The sequence below is a fragment of the Neomonachus schauinslandi genome, chromosome 7 (genome assembly GCF_002201575.2).
Source record: "Neomonachus schauinslandi chromosome 7, ASM220157v2, whole genome shotgun sequence".
Lineage (NCBI taxonomy): Eukaryota > Metazoa > Chordata > Mammalia > Carnivora > Phocidae > Neomonachus > Neomonachus schauinslandi.
The window spans coordinates 39,582,031-39,609,854 of NC_058409.1; the positions used below are offsets into that span (position 1 = coordinate 39,582,031).

The 27,824-nt window shown below is 39.2% G+C and overlaps 1 protein-coding gene and 1 pseudogene across 2 annotated transcripts; both read left to right on the forward strand.

Moving 5' to 3' along the window:
- The first annotated feature begins 2,057 nt into the window (after window positions 1–2,057).
- LOC110591105 lies at window positions 2,058–3,155 on the forward strand (annotated as a pseudogene).
- A 9,332-nt stretch (window positions 3,156–12,487) lies between these two features.
- Window positions 12,488–25,414, forward strand: SETD9 (SET domain containing 9). Of its 2 annotated transcripts, none has more exons than XM_044916831.1 (6): window positions 12,488–12,507; window positions 19,924–20,291; window positions 21,497–21,620; window positions 21,889–22,004; window positions 22,903–23,008; window positions 24,940–25,414. In XM_044916831.1, the coding sequence occupies exons 1-6, from the start codon at window positions 12,488–12,490 to the stop codon at window positions 25,025–25,027; spliced, it is 822 nt and encodes a 273-aa protein (XP_044772766.1). In that variant the 3' UTR covers window positions 25,028–25,414. The 2 variants fall into 2 exon arrangements, with proteins under 2 accessions (XP_044772766.1, XP_021557607.1); XM_021701932.1 differs by lacking the exon at window positions 12,488–12,507 and adding an exon at window positions 18,356–18,477.
- Window positions 25,415–27,824: the final 2,410 nt, after the last annotated feature.

Below are 27,824 nucleotides of genomic sequence, written 5' to 3' on the forward strand. Positions count from 1 at the left end.
AACTCTCAAATACACAACCTAACCTTACATCTATAGGAGCTAGAAAAAAAACAAATGGGGCGCCTGGGTGGCTCAGATGGTTAAGCGTCTGCCTTCAGCTCAGGTCATGATCTCAGGGTCCTGGGATCGAGTCCCACATCGGGCTCCCTGCTCCTTGGGAGCCTGCTTCTCCCTCTGCCTCTCTTTCTGTCTGTCATGAATAAATAAATAAAATCTTTAAAAAAAAAAAAAAGAAAAAGAACAAATGAAGCCTAAAGCCAGGAGAAGAAGGGAAATAATAAAGATTAGAGCATACATAAAAGATATAGAAACAAACAAAAACCAGTAGAACAGACCAATGAAATCAGGAGCTGGTTCTCTGAAAGATCAATACAATTGATAACCCCCTAGCCAGTCTTACCAAAAAGAAAAGAGAAAGGTCCCAAATAGTTAAAATCATGAATGAAAAGGGAGAGATAACAACCAACAGCACAGGAATACAATTATAAGAGAATATTATGAAAAATTATATGCCAACAAATTAGGCAATCTGGAAGAAATGCATAAATTCCTAGAAACATATTAACTACCAAAACTAAAAATGGAAGAAACAGAAAACTTGAACAGACCAATAGCCAGCAAAGAAATTGAATCAGTAAACAAAAGTCTCCCAACAAACAAAACTCCAGGAGCAGATGGCTTCCCAGGGGAATTCTACCAGACATTTAAAGAAGAGTTAATACCTATTCTTCCAAAATGTTCCAAAAGACAGAAATAGAAGGAAAACTTCCAAACTCTTTCTACAAGGCCAGCATTACCCTGATTCCAAAACCAGACAAAGACTCCACTAAAAAAGAGAATTACAGACTAATATCCCTGATGAAAATGAATATGAAAATTCTCAACAAAATACTAGCAAATCGAATCCCTTCATGAAAAGAATCATTCACCACAGTCAAGTGGGATTTATTCCTCGACTGCAAGGGTGATTCAATATTCGCAAATCAATCAACATGATACACCACATGAATAAAAGAAAGGGTAAGAACCACATGATCCTTCCAATAGATGCAAAAAAAGCATTTGACAAAGTATAGCATCCATTCTTGATAAAAACCCTCAAAAAAGTAGGGATATAGGGAACATATCTCAACATCATAAAAGCCATATATAAAATACCCAGAGCTAATATCATTCTCAATAGGGAAAAACTGAGAGCTTTTTCTCTACAGTCAGGAACAAGACAGGGATGTCCACTCTCACCACTGTTATTTAACACAGTACTGGAAGTCCTAGCCTCACAATCAGACAGGAAGAAGAAATACAAGGCATCCAAATTGGCAAGGAAGAAGTCAAACCTTCACTATTTGCAGACAACATGATATACTATGAAGAAAACCTGGAAGACTCCACCAAAAAATTGCCAGCATTGATACACAAATTCAGTAAAGTTGCAGACACAAAATCAACATACAGAAGGAAAATCCAAGATGGCAGAGGAGTAGTAGACCTTAGTTTTGTCTGGTCCCAGGAATTCAGCTAGATAGCTACCAAATCATTCTGAACACCTGTGAACTCAACCAGAGAACTAAGAAAAGAATTGCTGCAACTCTACAAATAGAAAAGCGACCACTTTCTGCAATAATGACAAGACGGAAAAACTCACCTCAAAAAAGAGAACAAGAGGCAGTACTGTCAGGGACCTAATCAGTATGGATAGAAGTAAGATGTCAGAACTAAAGTTCAAAATAACAATTATAAAGATAGTAGCTGGGCTTGAAAAAAGCAAAGAAGACACTGGAGAAGCCCTTTCTGGAGAAATAAAAGAACTAAAATCTAATCAAGTCGAAATCACAAAGGCTATTAATGAGATGCAATAAAAAATGGAGGCTCTAACTGCTGGGATAAATGAGGCAGAAGAAAGAATTAGTGATATAGAAGACCAAATGATGGAGAATAAAGCTGAGAAAAAGAAATATAAATGGCCCCCTTCCACACGATCACACTGAGCTAGTACCCAGGCCTGGAATCGGGCCGCAACCTCAGCCTCGCCTGCCGCCTGCCACCGCCTCTGGACCATGGACCCCCGCAAAGTGAGCGAACTTCAGGCCTTCGTGAAAATGTGTAAGCAGGATCCAAGCGTCTGCACACCGAGGAAATGCGCTTCCTGTGGGAGTGGGTGGAGAGCATGGGGGGTAAAATACCACCTGCCACTCATAAAACTCTATCAGAAGACAATATGAAGGTAGAAAAAACAGTAAGAAGGTGGAGGAAAACATGAAGACAGACGAACCATCAAGTGAGGAAAGTGATCTAGAAATTGACAATGAAGGTGTGATTGAACCAGATACTGATGCCCCTCAAGAAATGGGAGATGAAAATGTAGAGATAACTGAGGAAATGATGGATCAGGCAAATGATAAAAAAGTGGCTGCCACTGATGCCCTAAATGATGGTGAACTACAGAAAGCCATTGACTTGTTCACAGATGCCATCAAACTGAATCCTTGCTTGGCCATTCTGTATGCCAAGAGAGCCAGTGTCTTCATCAAATTACAGAAGCCAAAAGCTGCCATTTGAGACTGTGACAGAGCTATTGAAATAAATCCTGATTCAGCTCAGCCTTATAAGTGGCGAGGGAAAGCACACAGACTTCTGGGCCATTGGGAAGAAGCAGCACATGATCTTGCCCTTGCTTGTAAACTGGATTACGATGAAGATGCTAGTGCAATGCGGAAAGAAGGGGGCCCAGAAAATTGCTGAACATCGGAGAAAGTTATGAGTGAAAACGTGAAGAGCAAGAGATCAAAGAAAGAACAGAAAGGGTTAAGAAGGCTCAGGAAGAACATAAGAGAGCCCAGAGGGAGGAAGAAGCCAGACGACAATCAGGAGCTCAGTATGGCTCTTTCCCAGGTGGCTTTCCTGGGGGAATGCCTGGTAATTTTCCTGGAGGAATGCCTGGAATGGCAGGGGGGATGCCTGGAATGGCAGGAATGCCTGGGCTCAATGAAATTCTTAGTGATCCAGGGGTTCTCGCAGCCATGCAGGATCCAGACATTATGGTGACCTTCCAGGATGTGGCCCAGAACCCAGCGAATATGTCAAAATATCAGAGCAATTCAAAGGTTATGAATCTCATCAGTAAATTGTCAGCCAAATTTGGAGGTCAAGCATAATGCCCTTCTGACAAATAAAGCCCTTGCTGAAGAAAAAGCAACGATCACCTAATGGATGTCGCAATAATATAAACCAGTGTACCTCTGACCCTCTCATGAAGAAAGCTGAGGTGCTGTGAAGAGAATCCCTACCCCTCTGCCCCACATGCAGCTGAAACATTCTATAGTGGTTTGCCATTAGGGTATTCATTCAGATAATGTTTTCCTACTAGGAATTACAAACTTTAAACACTTTTTAAACCTTAAAAATATTTAAAAATATATTAAAAGGGTGTGTTAGTCCCTACATTTTTCTTTACTAATCATTTCAGTTTTTTTCCTTTGGATTAATTGGGCAAGGAAGATACTTCAGTGTGGAAGATTTATTGCTCAGTTTGAGTGAAATAAAGGTTTATTAGTGGGAGGCAAATATAACATTTAAATAGATTAAAAAAAAGAAATATAAACAACTACTGGATCATGAGGGGAGAACTCATAACATAAGTGATAGCATAAAGCAAAACAATATTAGAATAATTGGGATCCCAGAAGAAGAGGAAGGGGAGAGAGAGAGAAGGGCAGAAGGTATACTGGAGCAAATTATAGCAGAGAACTTCCCTAACCTGGGGAAGGAAACAGGCATCCAAGTCCAGGAGGCACAGAGAACCCTCCTCAAAATCAATAAAAATAGGTCAACAACCAACATATAATAGTAAAACTTATGAGTCTCAGAGACAAAGAGAAAATCCTTAAAGCAGCTTGGAACAAGAGGTCCATAACCTACAATGGTACAAACATTAGACTGGCAGCAGACCTATCCACAGAGACCTGGCAGGCCAGAAAGGACTGGCATGATATATTCAGGGTGCTAAATAAGAAAAATACACAGCCAAGAATACCTTATCGAGCAAGGATGTCATTCAAAATAGAAGGAGAGATAAAAAGCTTCCAGGACAAAGAGAAACTAAAAGAATTTGTGATCACTAAATCAACCCTGCAAGAAATATTAAAGGGGATCCTTTAAAAGAAAAGACAGCCCAAAAGTAACACAGACCAGAAAGGAATAGAGACAATTTACAGAAACAGTGACTTTCCAGGAAATACAGTGGCACTAAATTCATATCTTTCAGTAGTTACTCTGAATGTAAATGGGTTAAAAGCCCCAATCAAAAGACACAGGTATCAGATTAGAAAAAAAAGCAAGACCCATCGATATGCTGTCTGCAAGAGACTCATTTTGGGCCCAAAGACACCTCCAGATTGAAAGTGAGGGGGGTGGAAAACCATTTACTATGCTAATGGACATCAAAAGAAAGCTGGGGTAGCAATCCTTATATCAGAAATTAGATTTTAAACCAAAGACTGTAATAAGAGATGAGGAAGGATACTGTATCATAATTAAAGGGTCTATCCAACAAGAAGATCTAACAATTCTAAATATTTATGCCCCTACCATGGAAGCAGCCAATTATATACACCAATTAATAACAAAATTAAAGAAACACATTGATAATAATGCAATACTAGTAAGGGACTTTAACACCCTACTCACTGCAATGGACAGATCATCTAAGCAGAAGATCAACAAGGAAACAAGGGCTTTGAATGACACAACGGACCAGATGGACTTCACAGATACATTCAGAGCATTCCATCCTAAAGTAACAGAATACACATTCTTCTCAAGTGCACATGGAACATTCTCCAGAATAGATCACATACTGGGTCACAAATCAGGTCTCAAGCAGTACCAAAGATTGGAATCATTCCCTGCATATTTTCAGACCACAAAGCTTTGAAACTGGAACTCAATCACAAGGGGAAATTTGGAAAAAAAACCTCAAATACATGGAGGCTAAAGAACATCCTACTAAAGAATGAATGGGTCAACCAGGAAATTAAAAAAGAATTTAAAAAATTCATGGAAACAAATGAAAATGAAAACACAATTGTTCAAAACCTTTGAGATGTACCAAAGGAGGTCCTAAGACAGAAGAATATAACAATACAAGCCTTAAGAAACAAGAAAGGTCTCAAATACATAAACTAACCTTATACCTAAAGGAGCTGGAGAAAGAACAGAAAATAAAGCCTAAACCCAGCAGAAGGGAAATAATAAAGATTAGAGCAAAAATCAATGAAACAGAAACCAAAAGAACAGTAGAACAGATCAACAAAACTAGAAGCTGTTTCTTTGAAAGAATTAATAAGATCGATAAAGTCCTACCCAGACTTACCAGAAAGAAAAGAGAAAGGACTCCAATAAATAAAATCATGAATGAAAGAGGAGAGGTCACAACCAACACCGAAGAAATACAAACAATTATAAGAACATAATATGAGTAAACTACATGCCAACAAACTGGGCAATCTGGAAGAAATGGATGTATTCCTGGAAACTTATAAACTACCAAAACTGAAACAGAAAGAAATAGAAAACCTGAACAGACCCATAACCAGCAAGGAAATTGAAGCAGTAATCAAAAATCTCCCAACAAACAAGTGTCCAGGGCCATTTGGCTTCCCTGGGGAACTCTACCAAACATTAAGAATTAATACCTATTCTTCTGAAGCTGTTTCAAAAAATAGAAATGGAAGGAAAACTCCCAAACTCGTTCTATAAGGCCAGCATTACCTTGATCCCAAAACCAGACAAAGACCCCACCAAAAAGGAGAATTATAGACCAATATCCCTGATGAACATGGATGCCAAAATTCTCACCAAGATACCACTAATAGGACCCAACAGTACATTAAAAAGATTATTCACCAGGACCAAGTAGGACTTATTCCTGGGCTGTAAGCGTGGTTCAACATCTGCAAATCAATCAATGTGATACACTACATTAATAAGAAAAAGGACAAGAACCATATGATCCTCTCAGGAGAGGCAGAAAAAGCACTGGACAAAGTACTGTATCCTTTCTTGATTAGAACTCTTCACAGTGTAGGGACAGAGGGTACACACCTCAAATCATAAAAGCCATCTATAAAAAACCCACAGTGAATATCATTCTCAATGGGGAAAAACTGAGAGCTTTCCCCCTAAGGTCGGGAACATGGCAGGGATGTCCACTATCATCATGGTTGTTCAATACAGTACTAGAAGTCCTAGCCTCAGACTAGCCAATCAGACAACACAAAAAAATAAAAGGCATCAGAATCAGCAAAGAAGTCAAACTCTCACTCTTTGCAGATGACATGATACTCTATGTGGAAAACCCAAAAGACTCCACCCCAAAATTGCTAGAACTCACACAGGAATTCAGCGAAGTGGCAGGATATAAAATCAATGCATAGAAATCAGGTGCATTTCTATACAATAAAAATGAGACAGAAGAAAGAGAAATTAAGGAATTGATCCCATTTATAATTGTACCCAAAACCATAAGATACCTAGGAATAAACCTAACCAAAGAGGCAAAGGATCTGTACTCAGAAAACTATAGAATACACATGAAAGAAATCGAGGAAGACACAAAGAAATGGAAAAACAGTCTATGTTCATGGACTGGAAGAACAAATATTGTGAAAATGTCTATGCTACCCAAAGCAATCTACACATTCAATACAATCCCTATCAAAAAACCATCAACTTTTTTTACAGAGCTGGAATAAATAATCCTAAAATTTCTATGGAACCAAAAAAGAACCCGAACAGCCAGAGGAATGTTGAAAAAGAAAAGCAAAGCTGGTGGCATCACAATCCCGGGCTTCAAGCTCTATTACAAAGCCGTAACCATCAAGACAGTATGGTACTGGCACAAAAACAGACACACAGGTCAATGCAACAGAAAAGAAAACCCAGAAATGGACCCTCAACTTTATGGTCAACTGATCTTGAACAAATTAGGAAAGAATATCCAATGAAAAAAAGACAGTCTCTTCAACAAATGGTGTTGGGAAAATTGGACAGCCACATGCAGAAGAATGAAACTGGACCATTTCCTTACACCATAAACAAAAATAGGCTCAAAATAGATGAAAGACTTAAATGTGAGACAGGAATCCATCAAAATCCTAGAGGAGAACACAGGCCTCAGCCACAGCAACTTCTTCCTAGACACATCTCCAAAGGCAAGGGAAACAAAGGTAAAAATGAACTATTGGGACTTATCAAGATAAAAAGCGTTTGCAAAGGAAACAGTTGACAAAACCAAAAGACAACTGACAGAACGGGAGAAGATATTTGCAAATGTCTTATCAGATAAAGGGCTAGTATCCAAAATCTATGAAGAACTTATCAAACTCAACACCCAAAGAACAAATAATCCAATCAAGAAATGGGCAGAAGACATGAACAGGTATTTCTCCAGAGACATACAAATGGCCAACAGATCTATGGAAAAATGCTCAACATCCCTAGGCATCAGGGAAATACAAATCAAAACCACAATGAGATATGACCTCACACTGGTCAGCATGGTTAAAATTAACAATTCAGGAAACGACAGATGTTGGCAAGGATGTGGAGAAAGGGGAACCCTCCTACATCGTTGGTGGGAATGCAAGCTGGTGCAGCCACTCTGGAAAACAGTATGGAGGTTCCTCAAAAAGTTGAAAATAGAGCTACCTATGACCCAGCAATTGCACTACTGGGTATTTACCCCAAAGATACAAATGTAGTGATCCTAAGGGGCACATGCACCCCAATATTTATAGCAGCAATGTCCACAATAGCCAAACTATGGAAAGAGCCCAGATGTCCATCGACAGATGAATGGATAAAGAAGATGTAATATGTATGTGTATACACACACACACACACATATACATACACACATACATACATATACATACACACAATGGAATACAACTCAGCCATCAAAAAATGAAATCTTACCATTTGCAATGGCATGGATGGAACTAGAGGGTACTATGCTAAGCAAAACAAGTCAGAGGAAGACAATAATCATATGATCTCACTCATATGTGGAATTTAAGAAACAAAACAGAGGATCATAGGGGAAGAGAGAAAAAAATAAAACAAGATGAAATCATAGAGGGAGACAAAGCATAAGAGAGTCTTAATCATAGGAAACAAATTGAGGGTTGCTGGAGGGGAGGGGATAGGAGGATGGGGTAACAGGGTGGTGAACATTAAAGAGGGTTCGTGATATAATGAGCACTGGGTATTATCACTGACATCTACCTCTGAAACTAATAATGCATTATATGTTAATTAACTGAATTTAAATTTAAAAAAAGAACACAGTAAGACTTGTATAGATGGGGAAATTTTAATCATATTTCCCCCACCCTCTCCAAAGGGTAGAATAACTAAATGGATTTTGAGACAATGAATCTAGGAAGAAACTATTTGCCATGCTTAAAGTTTAGATGTGAAAAACTTTTGTATTCATCATTAAAGAAAAACTGACAAACCAAAACAACCCAAAACAACAACAAAAACCAAAATCAATATATAGAAATATTGCATTTCCATACAACAGTAATGAAGCAGCAGAAAGAGAAATCAAGGAATCAATCCCATTTACAATTACACCAAAAACCGTAAGATACCTAGGAATAAACCTAACCAAAGAGGTAAAGGATCTGTACTCTGAAAACTATAGAACATTTGTGAAAGAAATTGAAGAGGACACAAAGAAATGGAAAAACATTCTATGCCATTGATTGGAAGAACAAATGTTGTTAAATTGTCTATACTACCCAAAGCAATCCACACATTTTATGCAATCCCTATCAAAATACCACCAATATTTTTCACAGACCTAGAACAAACAATCCTAAAATTTGTATAGAATCAAAAAAGATCCCGAAGAGCCATAGGAATGTTGAAAAAGAAGAGCAAAGCTGGAGGCATCATGATTCCAGACTTTAAGCTGTATTACAAAGCTGTAGTGATCAAGACAGTATGGTACTGGCACAAAACAGACACATAGATCAACAAAACAGAACAGAAAACCAGAAATGGACCCACAATTATATGGTCAACTGATCTTCAACAAGCAGGAAAGAATATCCAGTGGGAAAAAAACAGTCTCTTCAACAAATGGTATTGGGAAAACTGGACAGCCACATGCAGAATGAAACTGGACCACTTTATTACACCATATACAAAAATAAATTCAAAACAGATTCAAGAGCTAAATGTGAGACAGGAAACCATCAAAATCCTAGAGGAGAACAAAGGCAGCAACCACTTTGACCTCGGCCACAGCAACTTCTTATTAGCTATGTCTCCAGAGGCAAGGGAAACAAAAGCAAAAATGAATTACTGGGACTTCATCAAGATAAAAAGCTTCTGCACAGCGAAGGAAACAATCAATGAAACTATAAAAAACTTAAAAAAAAAAAAAAAGGGTTAGTATCCAAAACCTATAAAGAACTTACCAAACTCAACACCCAGTAAAACACATAATCCAGTAAAGAACTGGGCAGAAGACATGAACACACATTTCTCCAAAGAAGACATCCAGACAACTAACAGACACATGAAAAGATGCTCAACATCACTCATCATAAGGGAAATACAAATCAATACCACAACGAGATACCACCTCACACTGGTGAGAATGGGTAAAATTAACAAGTCAGGAAACAACAGATCTTGGCGAGGATGCAGAGAAAGGGAAACCCTCTCACACTATTGGTAGGAATGCAAACTGGTGCAGCCACTCTGGAAAGCAGTATAGAGGTTCATCAAAAAGTTAAAAAGAGAACTACCCTACAATCCAGCAATTGGACTACTAGATATTTACCCAAAAGATACAAAAATACTGGGCGCCTGGGTGGCTCAGTTGGTTAAGCGACTGCCTTCGGATCAGGTCATGATCCTGGAGTCCCTGGATCGAGTCCCGCATCGGGCTCCCTGCTCGGCAGGGAGTCTGCTTCTCCCTCTGACCCTCCCAACCCTCCCCCCTCTCATGTGTGCTCTCTCTCTCAGTCTCTCTCTCTCAAATAAATAAATAAAATCTTTAAAAAAAAAAAATACAAAAATACTGATTTTAAGGGACACATGTATCCCAATGTTTATAGCAGCATTATCAACAATAGCCAAATTATGGAAAAAGCCCAAATGCCCACTGACAGATGAATGGATAAAGAAGTTGTGGTGTATGTACACACACACACACACACAGGAATGTTACTCAGCCATAAAAAAGAATGAAATCTCGCCATTTGCAATGATGTGGATAGAGCTAGAGTGTATTATGCTAAGCGAAACAAGTCAGTCAGACAAAGATAAATGTCATATGATTTCACCCATATGTGGAAACAGAACAGATGAACATAGAGAGAAAAAAAGAGAGAGAGGTAAACCATAAAACAGACTCGGGACATGGCTCAATCAGTTAAGCGTTGGATTCTTGGTTTCAGCTCAGGTCATGATCTCAGGGTCATGAGATCGAGCCCCACACTGGGCTCTGTGCTCAGCGCAGTCTGCTTAAAATTATTTTCCCCCTCTCTCTCCCTCCCCCTCTGCTCCTCTCCCCTCACTCTCTCTCTTTCTCTAGCTCTTAAATAAATAAATAAATAAATAAAATCTTAAAAACAAAACACAAGACCCTGACCTACAGAGAACAAACTGAGGGTCACTAGAAGGGAGATGGGCAGGGGGATGGGCTAAATGGGTGATGGTTATTAAGGAGAGCACTTGTTGTGATGAGCACTGGATGTTTTATGTAAGTGATAAATCACTAAATTCTACTCCTGAAACTAATATCCCACTATATGTTAACTAAGTGGAATTTAAATAAAAACATGAAACAAAAAAGAAAAAAAGATCTAAAATCAGTGATGTAAGGTTCTACTTATGAAGCTCAAAAAAGAGTAAAACCAAAGAAAGTAGAATGTATAAAATAATACAGAACAGAAATTAACAAAATAGAAAAAAGACAAACAGAAGAGAAAATTAATAAAGCCAAAATCTTTCTTTGAAAAAAACAGAAAACTCCCAGTTACAACGAGAAAGGAAACACCAACCACCAAAATCAGAAATGAAAATGGGGTTCTCACTATAGATAATATAGACGTTAAAGGGACAATAAGACTGTATTTATGAAAACTTTATGCCAACCAATTTGCCAGATTAAATGAACAAATTCAATGAAAAATATCTTACTAAACTTGAAAGAAGATGAAACAGAAATTTTCAATAGCACTATATCTTTCAAAGAAATTGAATTCAGGAGGAGGGAGCGAGATGGCAAAGTAGGAAGATCCTGAGTTAACTTCCTCCCATGGACATACCAACATCACCAACTACATACAAAACAACTATCTCTGAAGACAAACTGAAGACAACCAGAACAGATCTTATACAACTACAGATATAAAGCCACATTCAAGTTGGTGGGAGGGGCAGAGATGTGATCTAGTCAGGACCCACAGCCCCTGCACAGTGATCTCCTGCAGAGGGATAGCACAAACATACAGGCCCTCAAAGAGGAACAAGGGGTCCAAGCCCCACATCTGGATCCCCAGTCAAGAAACATGCATGGGAAAAATGAGTCCCCATTACAAACGGCTGTGAAAGCCAGTGGTGCTTACATATGGGAGACCCAGAAGGCAGTAGGACACTTAAAGGACAGGTGCATAATGTCACTCGGTCCCAGTTCCAGAGCAGAGGCAGCAGTTGGACAAGCACCTGGCTTACACGGAAAGGAGATCCATTCACCAATTTTAGGACATGCGCCACAGGGGCAGGGATGTTAGAACATTCTCCAAAGAGTATAGTGTTAACAGACACTTTTTTATTCATTTCCCTTCTCCCCAGCTGGCCCAGCCTGGCAGCAGCCATTTCTAACACTCTACCTACTGCGCTAGCACCAATCATCTGGCCGCAGCCTCCCTCTGCAGACTTCACCAGCCCAACTTGCCTGCTCCAGCCTGGCACCCCCCAAAGCTGTTCCCACCTGGCTACACCTGGACGTGGAGGCGGCTGTCCCAGAGTCCCAGTCTCCCCATTACCCCATCCCCGCCAAGCAACCTCCATCCCAGGGGAAAGAGCCGAACACGAGAGGACCTGCGATAGTCACAGCCGGACCTCACCGCCAACCACACGGGAGGCCTATCCCATCCACACACATGCCCACCAGCTGTTGCTCCAGGACTTCACAGCCAACTGCATGAGGAGCCAACCCTGCACATGAGCATGCTCACAGCAGTTATGGCCTGGACTCTCAGCCAGACGTAGCTAGGCTTCACAGAAGCTGCACATCCACATCCACAGGCACATCCACAGCTGACGTGGCTAGGCTTCACAGAAAGCTGCACTGGGGAACAGCCCTGCACACCAGTGAGTCCACACCAAGTGCAACCCAGCTACAACAGGAGGGTACCTGCAGCCCAAACAGGGGAGACCACTAGGGCACCTGGCTCAAGTAATGAGGGGTTGGGGGGTGGGGTCGCACAACTGGACCTGACAGGATACCTTCTGCATAAAGCCACTCCTTCAAAACTGGAAGGAAACCATCAACAGAATGAAATGTACCCTATCTACTAAATGAGAGAAGACATTTGCAACTGATAAAACAGATAAGGGGTTAATATCCAAAATATATAAAGACCTCATACAGGGGCGCCTGGGTGGCTCAGTCATTAAGTGTCTGTCTTTGGCTTGGGTCATGATCCCAGGGTCCTGGGATCGAGCCCCACATCGGACTCCCTGCTCAGCGGGAAGCCTGCTTCTCCCTCTCCCACTCCCTCTGCTTGTGTTCCCTCTCTCGCTGTGTCTCTCTCTGTCAAACAAACAACAACAACAACAAATCTTAAAAAAAAAAAAAATGAACTCATACAACTCTATCAAAAAAAAAAATCCAATTGAAAATGGATAGAGAACCTAAATAGACATTACTCCAAAGAATACATACAGATGGCGAACAGACACATGAAAAGATGTTCAACATCACTAATCTTCAGTGAAATTCAAACCAAAACTACAGTGAGATATCACCTCATACCTGTCAGAATGGTGAGTATCAAAGACAAGAAATAACAAGGTCAGCAAAGATGTACAAAAAAGGGAAAACTTGGGTACTGTTGGTGGGAATGCAAAATGGTGCAGCTGCAATGGATAGTCTGGAGGTTCCCCCAAAAATTAAAAATAGAAATACCATACAATCCAGCAATTGCACAGCTGGGTATTACTGAAGAAAACAAAAGCACTAACTAGAAAAAATATATGAATCCCCTTGTTCACTGCAACATTACTTACAACAGCAGAGATATGGAAACAACTTAAGGGTCTATCAATAGGTGAATGGATAAAGAATATATGGTATAAAAATATACAATGGAATACTATTCAGCCATTTAAAAAAATGAAACCTTGCCATTTGGGACAACATGGATGGACCCAGAGGGTATTATGCTAAGTGAAGTTGAGTCAGACAGAGAAAGACAACTATCAAATGATTTCACTTATATGGGGAGCCTAAAAACAAAACAAAAAAAAAACAGAAACAGACTCATAGATACAGACAATAATCTTGTGGTGCCACAGGGGAAATGGGCAAAATAAGGAAAGGAGATAAAAGGTACAGACTTCTCAGTTATAAAATAAATAAGATGGGAATGCAATGTACACTATAGGAAATATAAATGATAATAATGTAACAACTTCGTATGGTGACAGATGGTAGCTAGACTTATAATGGTGATCACTTCCCAATGTATATAAATGTTGAATCACTATGTACACCTGAGAATAATATTGTATGACAACTGTACTTCAATTAAAAAAATGAATTCATTATCAAAGAAAACTACAAGCCCAACGGTTTCACTGGTGAATTCTATCAACATTCAAGGAAGGAAAAAGAGTACTCATATACAAATTTTTGGGTGTTTTAGAAAGTAGAGAACACTTCTCAACACATTTTATGAGGTCAACATAAGCCTAACACCAAAACCTGAAAACAAAACTACAAATAAGCTATGAGGCTGAAAAATTTAAAACACACTTCAAAATAAATGTGAGACAACAAAAGCATATAAAAACCTATAGGGTATGACCAAAGTGTTACTCATATATGAGTTATCTCAAGACTTCAAGGATGGTGCGACATTTGACAATGTGTCATTATAATTCACTACATTAACAGAAGAACATAGAGAAATTATGTGATCATCTCAATAAATAGCAGAAAAGCATGTGATATTCACCATTTAAAATTAAATTCTTGACAAACCAAAACTAGAACTTTTTAAACTCATAAAGTATACCTACCAGAAAATTATAGTAAATATTAAACTTGATGGTAAAACCTTAGAAATACACAGAATAATAAAGTAGAATTATACAAACTAACATGGGGAGACTCCAAAATATATTTCTGAATAAAAGAAGTTGCAGATATTTACAGTAGTTTAAAAACACTCACACATATTTCTATGATTTTCTGTAGGAATATACACAGGTATATAAATACATAGAACTAAGATTTGCAGAAAACACATCAGCCTGATAACTTCTGAGACCAGGTGAGGACCAGGACTGGAGTAAGTACAAGTCACAGGGTGTGGTTAAAGGAGATTTTAGTCTTATCTTCCATGTTTCTATTTATTACCAGGAGAATGTTGTTTTTTATGAATAGCTTAGGTAACTAAAAAGTAATTTCAATACCTTAAATTTAAATTTAACATAGTACTGGAAGTCCTAGCCAAAGCAATTAGAAAAGAAACAAATAAAGACATTCACATTGAAAAAGAAGTAAAACTGTCACTATTTGCACATTACATGATATTATGTACAGATAATACATCTAGAAAACCCTAAAGACTCTACCAAAAAACTGTTGGAACTAATGAACAAACTCAGTAATGTTACAGGGTAAAAAATCAGTATACAAAATCTGTGGTTCTATACCCTAATGATGAACTATCAGAAAGAGAAATTAAGAAAACAATCTCCTTGGGGCACCTGGGTGGCTCAGTTGGTTAGGCGACTGCCTTTGGCTCAGGTCATGATCCTGGAGTCCTGGGATCGAGTCCCCGCATCGGGCTCCCTGCTCGGCAGGGAGTCTGCTTCTCCCTCTGACCCTCTTCCCTCTCATGCTCTCTGTCTCTCATTCTCTCTGTCTCAAATAAATAAATAAAATCTTTAAAAAAAAAGAAAAAAGAAAACAATCTCCTTTACAATTGCATCAGAAAGAATAAAATACAGGGGCACCTGGGTAGCTTAGTCGGTTAAGTGTAGGACTCTTGATTTTGGCTCAGGTCATAATCTCTGGGTCATGAGATGGAGTGCCACATTGGGCTCCACACTGGTGGTCATGGAGCCTGCTTAAGATTCTCTCCCTCCACCCCCCAAAAAAAAGATTCTCTCTCTCTCCTTCCCTCCACCCCACCCCCACCTTCCCCGGGGGGGGGGGGAGAATAAAATACACAGAAATAAATTTAACCCAGGAGGTGAAAGACCTGTACCCTGAAAACTGTAAGACATTAACGAAAGAAAGTGAAGAAGACACAAATAAATGGAAAGATATTCCATGTTCATGGACTGGAAGAATTAATACTGTTAAAATGTCCATACTACTCAAAGCAATCCAAAGATTCAGTGCAACTCCTTTCGAAATTTCAATGGTATTTTTCACAGAACTAGAACAAGTAATCCTAAAATTCATATAGAACCACAAAAGACCCCAAACAGCCAAAGCAATCTTCACAAAGATGAGCAAATCTAGAGGGATCATGCTCCCTGATTTCAAAGTATATTATAAAGCTCTAGTAACCAAATAGTATAGCGTTAGCATATAAACAGACAGATAAATGGAAGAGAATACAGAGTCCAGAAATAAACCTGTATTTACATGGTCAAATAATTTATGACAAAGGAGCCAAGAATATACAACGGGGAAAAGATGGTCTCTTCAACAAATAGTGGTGGAAAAAGCGGGCAGCCTCAAGCAAAAGAATGAAACTGGCCTACTATCTTACACCATACACAAAAATGAACTCAAAATGGATTGAAGACTTGAATTTAAGGCCTGAAACCATAAAACAAACTCCTAGGCGATGAGGAAAATACAGGTGGTAAGCTCCTGGACATCAGTCTTCACAATAACTGTTTTATTTCATCTAACACCAAAAGTAAAAATAAATAGTGGGACTACATCAAAGTAAAAAGCTTCTGCACGGCAAAGGAAACCAACAACAAAATGAAAAGGCAACCTATGGAATGGGAGAAAATTTCTGCAAATCATATATCTGATAAGGGGTTAATATCCAAAATATATAAAGAAATCCTACAACTCAACAGAGAAAAAAAAAAAACACAATCCAATTTAAAAAATTGGCAGAAGACCCGAGAAGACATTTTTTCCAAAGAAGATATACATATGGCCAACAGACACATGAAAAGATGCTCAACATCACTAATCTTCAGGAAAACTGAAATCAAAGCCACAATGAAGTATCACCTCACACCTGTTAGAATGGCTATTCTGAAAAAGACAAGAAATAACAAGAGTTGGCAAAAAATTAAAAATAGGGATATCTGGGTGACTCAGTCAGTTAAGCATCTGCCTTCAGCTCAGGTCGTTATCCCAGGGTGCTGGGATGGAGTTCGGCAGTGGTCTCCTTGCTCAGCAGGGAGTCTGCTTTTCCCTCTGCCTGTCACTCCCCCTGCTTGCATGCTCTCTTGCTCTCTCACTCTCTGACAAATAAATGAATAAAATCTTCTAAAAAAATTAAAAACAGACCTACTATATGATCCAGGAATTCTACAGCTGGGTATTTATCCAAAGAAAATGAGAACACTTACTAGAAAAGATATATGCACCCCTATGTTCACTGCAACACTATTTACAACAGGCATGACATGGAAACCACTGAAGTGTCCATCAATGGATGAATGGATAAAGAAATCATGGTATGTATATATGTATACACACACACACACACACACACACATATATAGACACATACAATGGAATATTACTCAGCCATTAAAAAGGAAACCTTGCCATTTGAGACAACAAAGATGAACCCTGAGGGTATCATGCTAAGGGAAAGAAGACAGAGAAAGGCAAATAACGTATGATTTCATTTATATGTGGAATCTAAAAAACAAAACAAAATAAAACAAGCTCATAGAGAACAGAATGATGGTTGCCAAAGGTTGCCAGGGGCTGGAGGGTAGGGGGTGGTTATAAGATAAGTAAGATCTGGGGATGTAATGTATAGTGTGGTGACTATAGGTAACAATACTGTATATATGAAAGTTGCTAAAAGAGTAGATCTTAGAAGTCCTCATCACAAGAAAAAAAATGTAACTATGTATGGTGACCAATGTTAAATAGATTTATTGTGGTGATCATTCTGCAATATATACAAATATAGAATCATTATGTTGCACATGTAAAACTAATATAAGTCATTATACATCAATCAATAATAAATAGGGTCTACGCAAAGTGGTCCCTTGTACTGGATGGACAACAAAGATGATTACACTACATGATAAAAATTTTAAAAACACTGGAAATATATATAAAAACTTTTTTTAAAGTATATTATTATAGGTAAATATTTTACTAGTTCTTTTGTGCCTTTTAAGTTTAGAGACCATAAAATCACTTTCTTTGAATGCCATTTATTAATACATCCTGGGACTGAATTGACCCCATTTAGCATATCAGGTAAATCTGCAGGATGCCAATTGTTTACCAACATCCTGTATTATATTAGAGTGAAATAGAGACTTTGGCAGATATTCTTTCTCTCCTTGTATTCCTTTTTGGAATTGAACAAATTAGTCCTAAAGCCACCTGCCTTTACCTGAATTTTCACTAGGTCCCACCTGTTTTCTTTAGACTTGTGGTTAGGATTTCACCTTCACTCTCAGGAAAAGAAGCGGAGAGCAGTTTCCGGCCTGAGGAAATGGCACCAACACATTTCTTAATAAACACTTAGGGATGTGAAGATACTTTCAAGATTCTTGTAGTTTGCATCCACTGGAACTAAGCGGGGTCTAAACTTGTCCTAAGTGGGTGTGTGTGTAAATACACGAGCGAATGGAGAAAGTAAAGGGGAAGGCAGGGCTTCCCTCAGCTCTACGCACCTCTGATTCAGCCAGCTGGGGTCAAAAAGGAGCGGCACGGACGCCGCCGGCAACAGGCTCCAGGGGAGTACCAGGGCCCCGGAGCACCGAACTGAAGGCGGAGAGCGAGGAGGGGCGGGACGGCGTGGCCTCCGCTCCTCCCCGGGCCGGGGCGGGCCCGAGACCGCGACCCACCTCTCCCGCGCTGCCTTCGTCACAGCGCCGCGGGACAGCCATGCTCGGCCGCCTGCTGCGGGGCCTGTGGCAGCGATGGCGCCGTTACAAGTACCGCTTCGTTCCTTGGATCGCGCTGAACCTAAACCACAACCCGAGGTGAGAGGGCGAGACCGGCAGAGCAGGGCCACCTTCTTTCAGCCCCACGACGCCACCCGGGCCGCTGGATCGGAGGCAAGAGGGCCCTAGGTGGGCGGAGCCTCCGGCGAACGGAGCTTCAAGCGGACGGAGCTTCAGGCGGGCGGAGCTTCTGGCGGCCCGGGGGCCCGAGGCGGGCGGGCCCGCGGTGGGTGGAACCCGAAGAGGGCGGGGCCCGAAGTGGGCGAGGCCGAGGTTGGTGGAGTCCGAAGAGAGCTGGGATACTGACGAGGGCGGGGGGCCTTAGGAGGGTGGGGCCTGTGGCCTAATCTCCCATGGTACCCCGCGCTGCCAGACTTGCGAGGCGGGCGTTGCCCGCGGGCGGAGGCGCGTGTTCTCTTTTGGAAGTCAGTGCTGACCCGGGCTTCTGTCCCGGCAAAAAAGAAGAGGCTTTTGAAAAAGAACAAAGCTCTTACGGCGTGAGAGTGCGTGGTCTTCTCTCCGCTAAGGCATAGTTAGGAGCTTGAAATTCCTTAGAGAAGCCAAACCGAGGTTTATCTGGTGAAAGCAGCCCAGCTTGGCTGTGAGGATAGCAGCTTGGACTGACGCATAAAAACGAGCAAAATGCCACTAAAAGCACGTCGGCGTGTTGGGTTTAGAATAGTCTTTGCCTGAAGACAGGGATCTAGCTGCGTGGGTGGCCGGGGAGTCAGTGTCGTTGCCGGCTCTAGTAAGTGGCGTGCTAGTGATCTGGAAGAAGTTCACGTAATGCTCACTGAAATGGGCACACTAGCGCCACTGAAAGCCAGTTAATAAGCAGAGAGCTTTTCCCAAGTTTCATTCGGCGGAAAAATGAATTCAGGGCCATCCTTACTATAGAATTGTGAGGCGGGAATTGCTTTCTTTTTGTTAAGAATTAAAAATACCATTATGCAAATAAAAATGATGTAGCCATTAAAGAAGTAGGTACTCCCTGGAGAGAATGTGACAAAGTGTATAATGTTAAATTTGTCTTTGAAATTACACACCTATAAAAAGAGCCATTCCAATATGAGGATTCTTACGTGATGTTCACATAATGGCTATGTATGTAGTGGAAAAATACTAGCTCTGTTTCAAACGGCTTATGTAGCTCTCCCACTTAACAGCTTTAGGATGTTGGGCAAGCTCCCCAACATCTCTAAGCCTCAGTTTCCCTGTCTGCAAAAAGGAGATAGTGAATGTAAGGACCCAACAGCATTTGGTACACTTAGAGCTTTCACAAATGTTGGCTATTGTTAACTTGGGTAGGTATTTTCCGGAGTTAGGTCACTAGAACTACCCCCAAACAACTCTTTTCTGAACGTCTTAGTTTCATCGTATTCAGACACAGGAGAATAATCATCATTAAGGCCAGTGACTCAGAAGGCATGAAGCCTGGCTTTTGTCAGTTGAAGGGTAGTGAACAGAAACTTTTCCTGTTTTCAGGACCCTCCGATATGTTCCAGAGGAATCCAAAGACAAAGTTATCTCAGATGAAGATGTCCTAGGAACATTACTGAAAGTTTTCCAGGCTCTATTCATAAATGATTTCAATAAGCAATCAGATATCTTGACTATGCTTCCAGAAACTGTTAAATCAAAATATCACGACCTACTGTCAGTTCAACATCCAAGGGTGAAACCGCTTGAATACAGACATGAACAGCAAAATACCTTTAAACCAGAAGAAATTCTTTATAAGACATTGGGTTTCAGTGTTGCCCAAGCAACTAGCTCATTGATTTCTGCGGGAAAAGGTGTCTTCGTTACCAGAGGATTGGTACCAAAAGGCGCGGTTGTATCTATGTATCCTGGTAATGGCACAGTTAGCGCTTTGCCAAGAGTTTCCTATTTATCGACTAATATAAGTTCAAGTAAATACGTGGTCCTGTAATCCTTCGAGTAAAGGGTTGAATTGGAAACTCAGATTTCCATGGATTTTTAAATCCTGATTTGGAAATTAACCATAAATTATTTTATGTGTTAGAAAGCATCCTTGAGTATTTGTTGGGATAAATGCACTTTTCTTTTAAGGAAATTTTTGTAGCTAATGTTTAAATGTGGACTATAGTATGGCCTACTTTGATAAGATTAATTACTTAGAAAGCACTAGAGAATAAGTCAGTTGGCTTACATAATTGGTAACTAAAGGTAAAAATAGTATGGGTTAAAACAGGAAAGACAGAATTTAAACCCATAAATCACTGGACAAAGACCCTCCTGCCATTTCTACACTTTGAAAGTAAAGCAGCTTCTTTGCCAAAAGGTCATTGACTAGAACGTTCAGGAGAGCATGTTATTTGTTAAACTAAGATGATATTATTTGGTGTAGTACAAAAATGTGTGAATGTTTAAGTCAGACCTATATTTTCAAAAAGTCATTTTCTAATTTTACATCCTTAAGCAAGAAAGTTGGTTTCCTCCTACACAACTAACCTAACTCTGTAAAGACTAAATAGAACAAGCCAGCAACAAATGAATACTGAAACAAATTTCATAAAATAGCATGCCTGGAACATAGGACAGGCCCAGCAAATATTTATTTTGTCCTTTAGTCCATTGCCAGTGAAAGGAGAAACAACCTGAATGTCAGACTCATTTATTCCCATTCTGTCTGCATTATTTTATTGGTTATTAACAAAATACATTTCTTAAAAGGCTTTTTAATAGATGTCAAATCACAGCCTACTTTAAAAAGCAAAACCAAACCAAAACAAAAAAACCCCACAACTTTGTAAAACTGAACCTCAAATGTGGTGTTCACATTTTAATTAACCAAGATAGTCACATTTTATTTTGTTGTGTGAACAAGTTGGTCCTCCGCTCCATTTACTATTGAGCACTCTTCAAAGGAGGAAAGTAGCCAAAGAGAATGTGATAATCTAGACTGGAGGTGAAATATTAGAAAAAAGGTAGAGAAATTAAATTTCTTTCATGTTATGTATATGTTCCAGAGAAAGGTCCTTATGATGTTTATGATTTTTACATGTTGCTGTGTCTTTATCTTATTGTATAATAGGTACAGTATATCAGAAGTATGAGCCAATCTTTTTCCAATCCATTGGAAATCCATTTATTTTTAGATGCTTGGATGGGGTACTCATTGATGGAAATGACAAAGGAATATCAAAAGTTGTATACAGGTAAGTTAGTGCCCATGTTCAAATTTAATAGAGGACCACAGCAAAATGTTTATGACCACTAGCCTTTTTATTTTCAATAAAAATCTGTTTAAGCAGTTGCTAAGTAGCCACTCAGTTGCCCTATTGACTAGATAAAACTTCTTTAAGAAAGAAAAACTTTTTTAAAGAGAAACTGGACTTGTCAGGTCTAGGGTTAATTTTGTACTTTTGGATTTTATTGTAAGATATAAAAGAATAATCCCTTAGCTAATTCTTTCACCTGTTTCAGATCTTGCAATGGAAGGGATCGACTTGGTCCTTTCAAAATGAGTGATAGTACATGGCTAACATCAGAAATTTGTAATCCACTGGCTGTGGGACAGTATGTCAACAATTGTTCAAATGGTAAGTTGGCATCATGGGTCTGTGAAACAAGATATAAATACAGCAGTGGTAATTTTCCTCTTTTGCCCTATGACTGAGTGCGAGAGGCAGTTAAATTTAACATCGCAGCCATTCAAAGCCCATAAGTAAACTATAACATTGTGGGAGCAGATACCAAAGAACCTGGGGAAGTAGTGATACACATTAGTTGAATAACTTACTGTTTTTCTTCTGGTTTTGCAATAAATATAGGCAATTGATAACTGCTCTTCTGATCATCATTATTTTAGCATTTTTTAAATAGTTAACTTAGAAACCATTCTGTCAGTGCCTCGGTAGAGCCTAATAGGTTAAACTAGGCTGGTATCCCCTTTCTGTTGCTGTGTGCCTGAGTCACTTACCTTCCCATAGGGCTTGACTTGCCCAAAAGTTTAAATTTGATCTGGCTACATTTAGCATAGGTTTTGGTGTTAGGGAGTTGTGAACTTGAAACCTGACTCTTCTACTTAACCTTTAACCTTTCTGAGCCTCTGTTAATAATAGGGGCACCTGGGTGGTCAGTCCGTTGAGCATCCGACTCCTGATTTCAGCTCAGGTCATGATCTCAGGGTTGTGATATCGAGCCCCAAGTCGAACCCTGAGTTGGGCTCTGAGCTAGGCAGGCACTCTGCTTGAGATTCTCTCCCTCTGCCCCTCCCCCCACTCACACATGTGCGCTCTCTAAAATAAATTTTTCAAAAAGTAAATAATAAAATACATATATTATATATATATAATCTAGTAATGCCTGGAACATAATAGTGATTATTTGAGCATGTTCTTCTAATTTAGAAAACTACACATCAAGTGACGTAATTCAGTACTGTTTTCCACGACCTTATAAAATGACTGTTACTAAAAATTATATACTTATTCCTAGACAGAGCAGCTAATGTCTGCTATCAGGAATTTGACGTGCCTGCAATTTTCCCTGTAGAGCTGAAGCAATATCTTCCGAACATTGCATACAGCTGTGACAAACAAAGGTTCGTTTTTTTTCCTCTCTCCTGTCTTATGCTGTACTTAAAAAAACACATATATTCTAGGGTGCCTGAGTGGTTCAGTCAGTTACCGACTCTTGGTTTTGGCTCAGGTCATGATCTCAGGGTCCTGGGATCGAGCCCTGTGTGGGGCTTCACACTCAGCTGCTCAGCGAGGAATCTGCTTGTCCCTCTCCCTCCCCCCTCTGCTCCTCCCCCAGCTCCCGGGCCTCTCTCTTTCTCAAATAAATAAATAAGTAAACCTTTAAAAAAAACACAACTTGGGGTAATTTTTTTAGTGAAAAATTATGACTTAAATTTTGATTTTCATCATACCTGAATGTGTTAATGTAGGCTTATTTGAAATTTAAAATTTTCCATTAACCTAGCTCATTCTGCTTCTTATTACCCATTTTTATTCTGTGTGGTACTTAAAATAATCAATCTTAAAATTTTTTTCAAGTGATTCTGTTATTTTTCTCCTTACAAAATCTTCAAATACATTTTTACTTTAATCATTTTAAGGATCATGTTCTTCATTTCACTTGAGAGTACCCAGTTGAACAAAAAAGGCCAAATTACACTATTAGTTCTTTTGCCTATTTCACTGTTAGGCTTGGAAACTTAACAATGAAAACAAGGTAAATATTCAGAAGATACATATTTGTAATGTAAGGTTTATTTTCTGTTCATTAAGTGGAAAGTCTACTGAAAGTATTCAAGTAACAATTTCTACATAAAAGTACTTCTGTAGAGTTCTTTATCAGCAGGGCTATAAGAAGGTATAATCATTATGTTAGGACAGTTACTAGCAAACTGTACTTTGTATGGGCCCCATTAAATCGTCCTTTTAAGATGAATGAGATTTAAAACTTAGACTGTTTTCGGGGCGCCTGGGTGGCTCAGTCGTTAAGCGTCTGCCTTCGGCTCAGGTCATGATCCCAGGGTCCTGGGATCGAGCCCCACATCAGGCTCCCTGCTCTGCGGGAAGCCTGCTTCTCCCTCTCCCACTCCCCCTGCTTGTGTTCCTGCTCTCGCTATGTCTCTCTCTGTCAAAAAAATAAATAAAATCTTTAAAAAAAAAAAAAAAAAAAACTTAGACTGTTTTCTTTACTTAAAACTTGAGAACTTCTCTGTCTCTATTCATGTGTGTTTGTATAGCTAACAGTTGGGGGTTTTTAGCCGTATACTCTGGAGTATAGTGTCGTTACTGTTCAAGTATAGGAAACGTTAACTGAGTAGGAACATTGAAAGTTACATATGTTTTACAGTGTCCATAAAAGTATTTTTTTTAATTCCAATTTTTTTCTTTTTTTTTGAGAGGGAGAGAAAGAGAGAGGATGGGGAGAGGGAGAGAATCATAAGCAGGCTCCATGCCCAGTGTGGAGCCCAACACGGGGCTCGAACTGACAACCCAGAGATTAAGACCTGAGCAGAAATCAAGGGTCAGATGCATTTAACCGACTGAGCCACCCAGGTGCCCCAAAATTCCAATTAATTTTAAGTAATGTTTCCAGCTTTGCAGAATCCAAAGATACAAATTAATTTTAAAATGTTAAGTTATAATAAATGTCATTTTAAAATGCTTTTTGTGATACCAGTTTTGGGAGCCTGAACATAAAAACAACATATTCAGAAGAACTTGTCAGTTGTATAAAGTTAACTGATTTGTGCTCTTTTTAAATGATATGGAGTAGACATAATGTACTTTACCTTCATCAGGGAAAATAAATAAATAAATAAATTTTAAAATAAATAAATAATAAAATAACTCCATCAGGGATAAGAGCTATTTCCTCATGGAAGGCAAATAACTAGGACAGTAGTAAGAAATTTGAGTAAAATTGTGTCTATAAAATCTATATTGGTTATATTAAAAAATGAGCTTGGATCTGTTAATACTTACACATTTTGTATATTTTTCTTTTTGTTTTCAGCCCACTTCGATGTGTCATTCTTGTAGCACTCAGGGACATCAAACAAGGAGAAGAGCTTTTTTCAAACTACTATACAATTGTCAGCTAACTATGAACTAGAAATTAGGTTTTCTGCTATTGAGTTCATTCTAAATGTTTTTTGTTCATCATATCTCTGAGTTCTACCTATACAACAGATATTTTGAGGCCTAATTGGAGTGGGAATTTTTTGTTTTTATTGATATTGTTTTTATGATAAAAGCTCTTTGCTTCATTACAATTTCAAATTGTCATACAATTCCGATCTTAATTGGCTTTCCCCTAAATATACAGTAGCTTATTAAATTAAAACCTACTGCCTGAACTTAAAATTTCAAATGTTCTTTTATTTTGTATATCTCTGTGGTGGTTTATAAAATTCCAGCCAAGCCATCATCATTTCTTGCACTGTTGATTTGTACAAACTTCTGTAAAAACTGTATTTTTATGTAATAAACTAAAGCAAAAAATATGTTGTGTTGTCATGAATTGTGTGTGTGTGTGTGATTTAAGGATTGTTTTAGCTAGGTAAGGGGGAATTGGAATTTACTCTTACTTGAACATTCACACACATACACAAAGTTTAAAAGAGTGAGAGAGATGGTTTTAGCATGGAAATAGAAGATAGTGGTGGTGGGAAAGACACGGATTCCCATTCTCTTATTTCAGTGGGGAGTGCTGACATTAGTGATGCTCCTGGCCTCTCTCTCCATCTGTTGGAGGAAGAGTGATTTCATGAGATTCTCTTTGGAGAAGAACTAGGCACCCATGGCCCAGACCCCTCTAGTTCCTTCTCTGTGGGCTGTCTGCCCAGCCCATGACAGTGAGTCTATTCAGAGGTGGAGTATTAGTGAGCTGACTTGGCCACAGCTCTGAAGCCACCTTTCCCAAAGAGTTTCACTCATAATACTTACTTTGATCTCCATCAACCTGACTCCTGCATCTAATTCTCAGTTCCAAACTTGGATGGTGAGGAGGGTGTTATTTATTGGACCCCTCAAATCCTAATGTGGAACCTCTATAACCAGATTTTAACCACCTAAACTGCTACATTAACAGCTTTTCTCACTTCATTTATTGCAATTTCAGTAGTCTCCTAATTGCCTTACCTGTTTCCACTCCTGCTGCCTTTACAGAATGGATCACCAAGAAGGGTTCTTGTAAATGTAACTCAGATCTTGACCCGCCTCTGCTCAAAACCCTCTTACTACTCCTCATACAGTGGAAGAAATGCCCAAGTGCTTCACATATATGATAGAGCCACTCACTACCTTTTTTTTTTTAGATGTTTTATTTATTTATTTGAGAGGAAGAGAGCACAAGTGGGGTGAGGGTCAGAGGGAGAAGTAGACTCCCCACCGAGCAGGGAGCCCAATGCGGGATTCAATGCGGGACTCGATCCCGGGACTCCAGGATCATGACCTGATCTGAAGGCAGACACTTAACAACTGAGCCACCCAGGCGCCCCACTCACTACCTCTCATCTCCTGCTTATTCTACCCCAGGCGAATCTGCCTCCTAACCACTCCTGGAACCTGCTGGGCACACTCGCAATTCAAGCTTCTGTTCTAGTTCTCTGTGCGTGCTGAGGTCTTCCCCCAGAGAGTCACATGGTTCATTCCCTCCCTCTGTCACCTTGCCCAACCAGGCTACTGAAATTTACAATCCCCAACTGCCAGCCCTTAAAATTCCCATTACACTTTCCTTTTCCTCTATCAGATTTATCATGTATGGATAGTAAATGTACATTTGTGACAGAATCCAATTCCTTTCTCAGCCTCACTTGTCCTTTATTTGTGTCACCAAGATCCTGGGAAAACAGGGAAACTAATCTTATTAAAAAAAAAAAAGCCAATCTGCTTAACCACTTGACCAAGAAGATCCTGTTACCCAGAACCTTAAGTAAAATACAGAAATACCTACTCCTGTGGACGTATTTGATGGGCTAAGGTATTTAGGATTGAACTCTTGCAATGTAAATAAATTTAAAACTAGTTCAGGAAAAAAAAATGTACGTTATATAGCAAAGATCAAATATGATAAAATGTCAATTGCTCAATCTGGATTTTTCTTTATTCTGTTAATTTTTGTCTTAAAAAGTTTTTCTTTTAAAGCTAGGGGCAATGGGGATTAACATAAGAATAAAAAAAAAATACAAAGGGTGACGCCTGTGCACCCACCCAGGATAGCATAGAAGGGGAGTTGGGAAAAGTGTGGTCATCTCCAGGATTGGGGGTTGGTACAAATGTATTAGTTTAATTAATAATAAAAAATAGTTATTTTTAAAAAACAAAAAACAAAAACAAAATAAATAAAAAATAAAGCTAGGGGCAAAGTCACCATTAGCTGAAGGGTAATTTATGTCTTCAAGCTTTTAGGGAATACCTACTATGTGAAGGGCCCTGGGAGAGTCAAAGAATAAAATATGTTCCTGCTCATAAAATGCTCGTGGTGGAATATAAAGCTTGCCTAGTATCATGATTTGGTCTGCACTGGAAGGGTGAAAAAATTTTTTTAATGTAACATAGATATTTTACAACAGAACCATCTATCTTTCTTACTAGATTAACTGTTTAGATTTATAAATGGCTGATTTCATTTCTGACATTCTGAAATGCTTTTATGAGTTCTATACCAGAAACCAACTCCATTAAGTACAGGCCTTACCTCTGTATAAACATCTCATCAAAACCGAGTTACAAAACAGCCTGTGTGTCTCTCGAAAATGAATGTAAACTAGTGTAGTAAACCTAGGAACACATGAGCACTCCTGATCTAGAACCACAAATTCCGTGCCCGTGCCCAACTTTGTCAGAGTCTCCACAGACACACAGAGGAAAAGGATCAGAGAACACCTACCTGGATGG

Bases quoted from the DNA above. Each gene is read 5' to 3' on its own strand.
- SETD9 (XM_021701932.1), top strand. From the start codon at position 18,380: ATGCTCGGCCGCCTGCTGCGGGGCCTGTGGCAGCGATGGCGCCGTTAC. The intron at 22,005-22,902 runs GTAAGTTGGCAT...ACTTATTCCTAG, and splicing joins TGTCAACAATTGTTCAAATG to ACAGAGCAGCTAATGTCTGC. The intron at 23,009-24,939 runs GTTCGTTTTTTT...TTTTGTTTTCAG, and splicing joins TACAGCTGTGACAAACAAAG to CCCACTTCGATGTGTCATTC.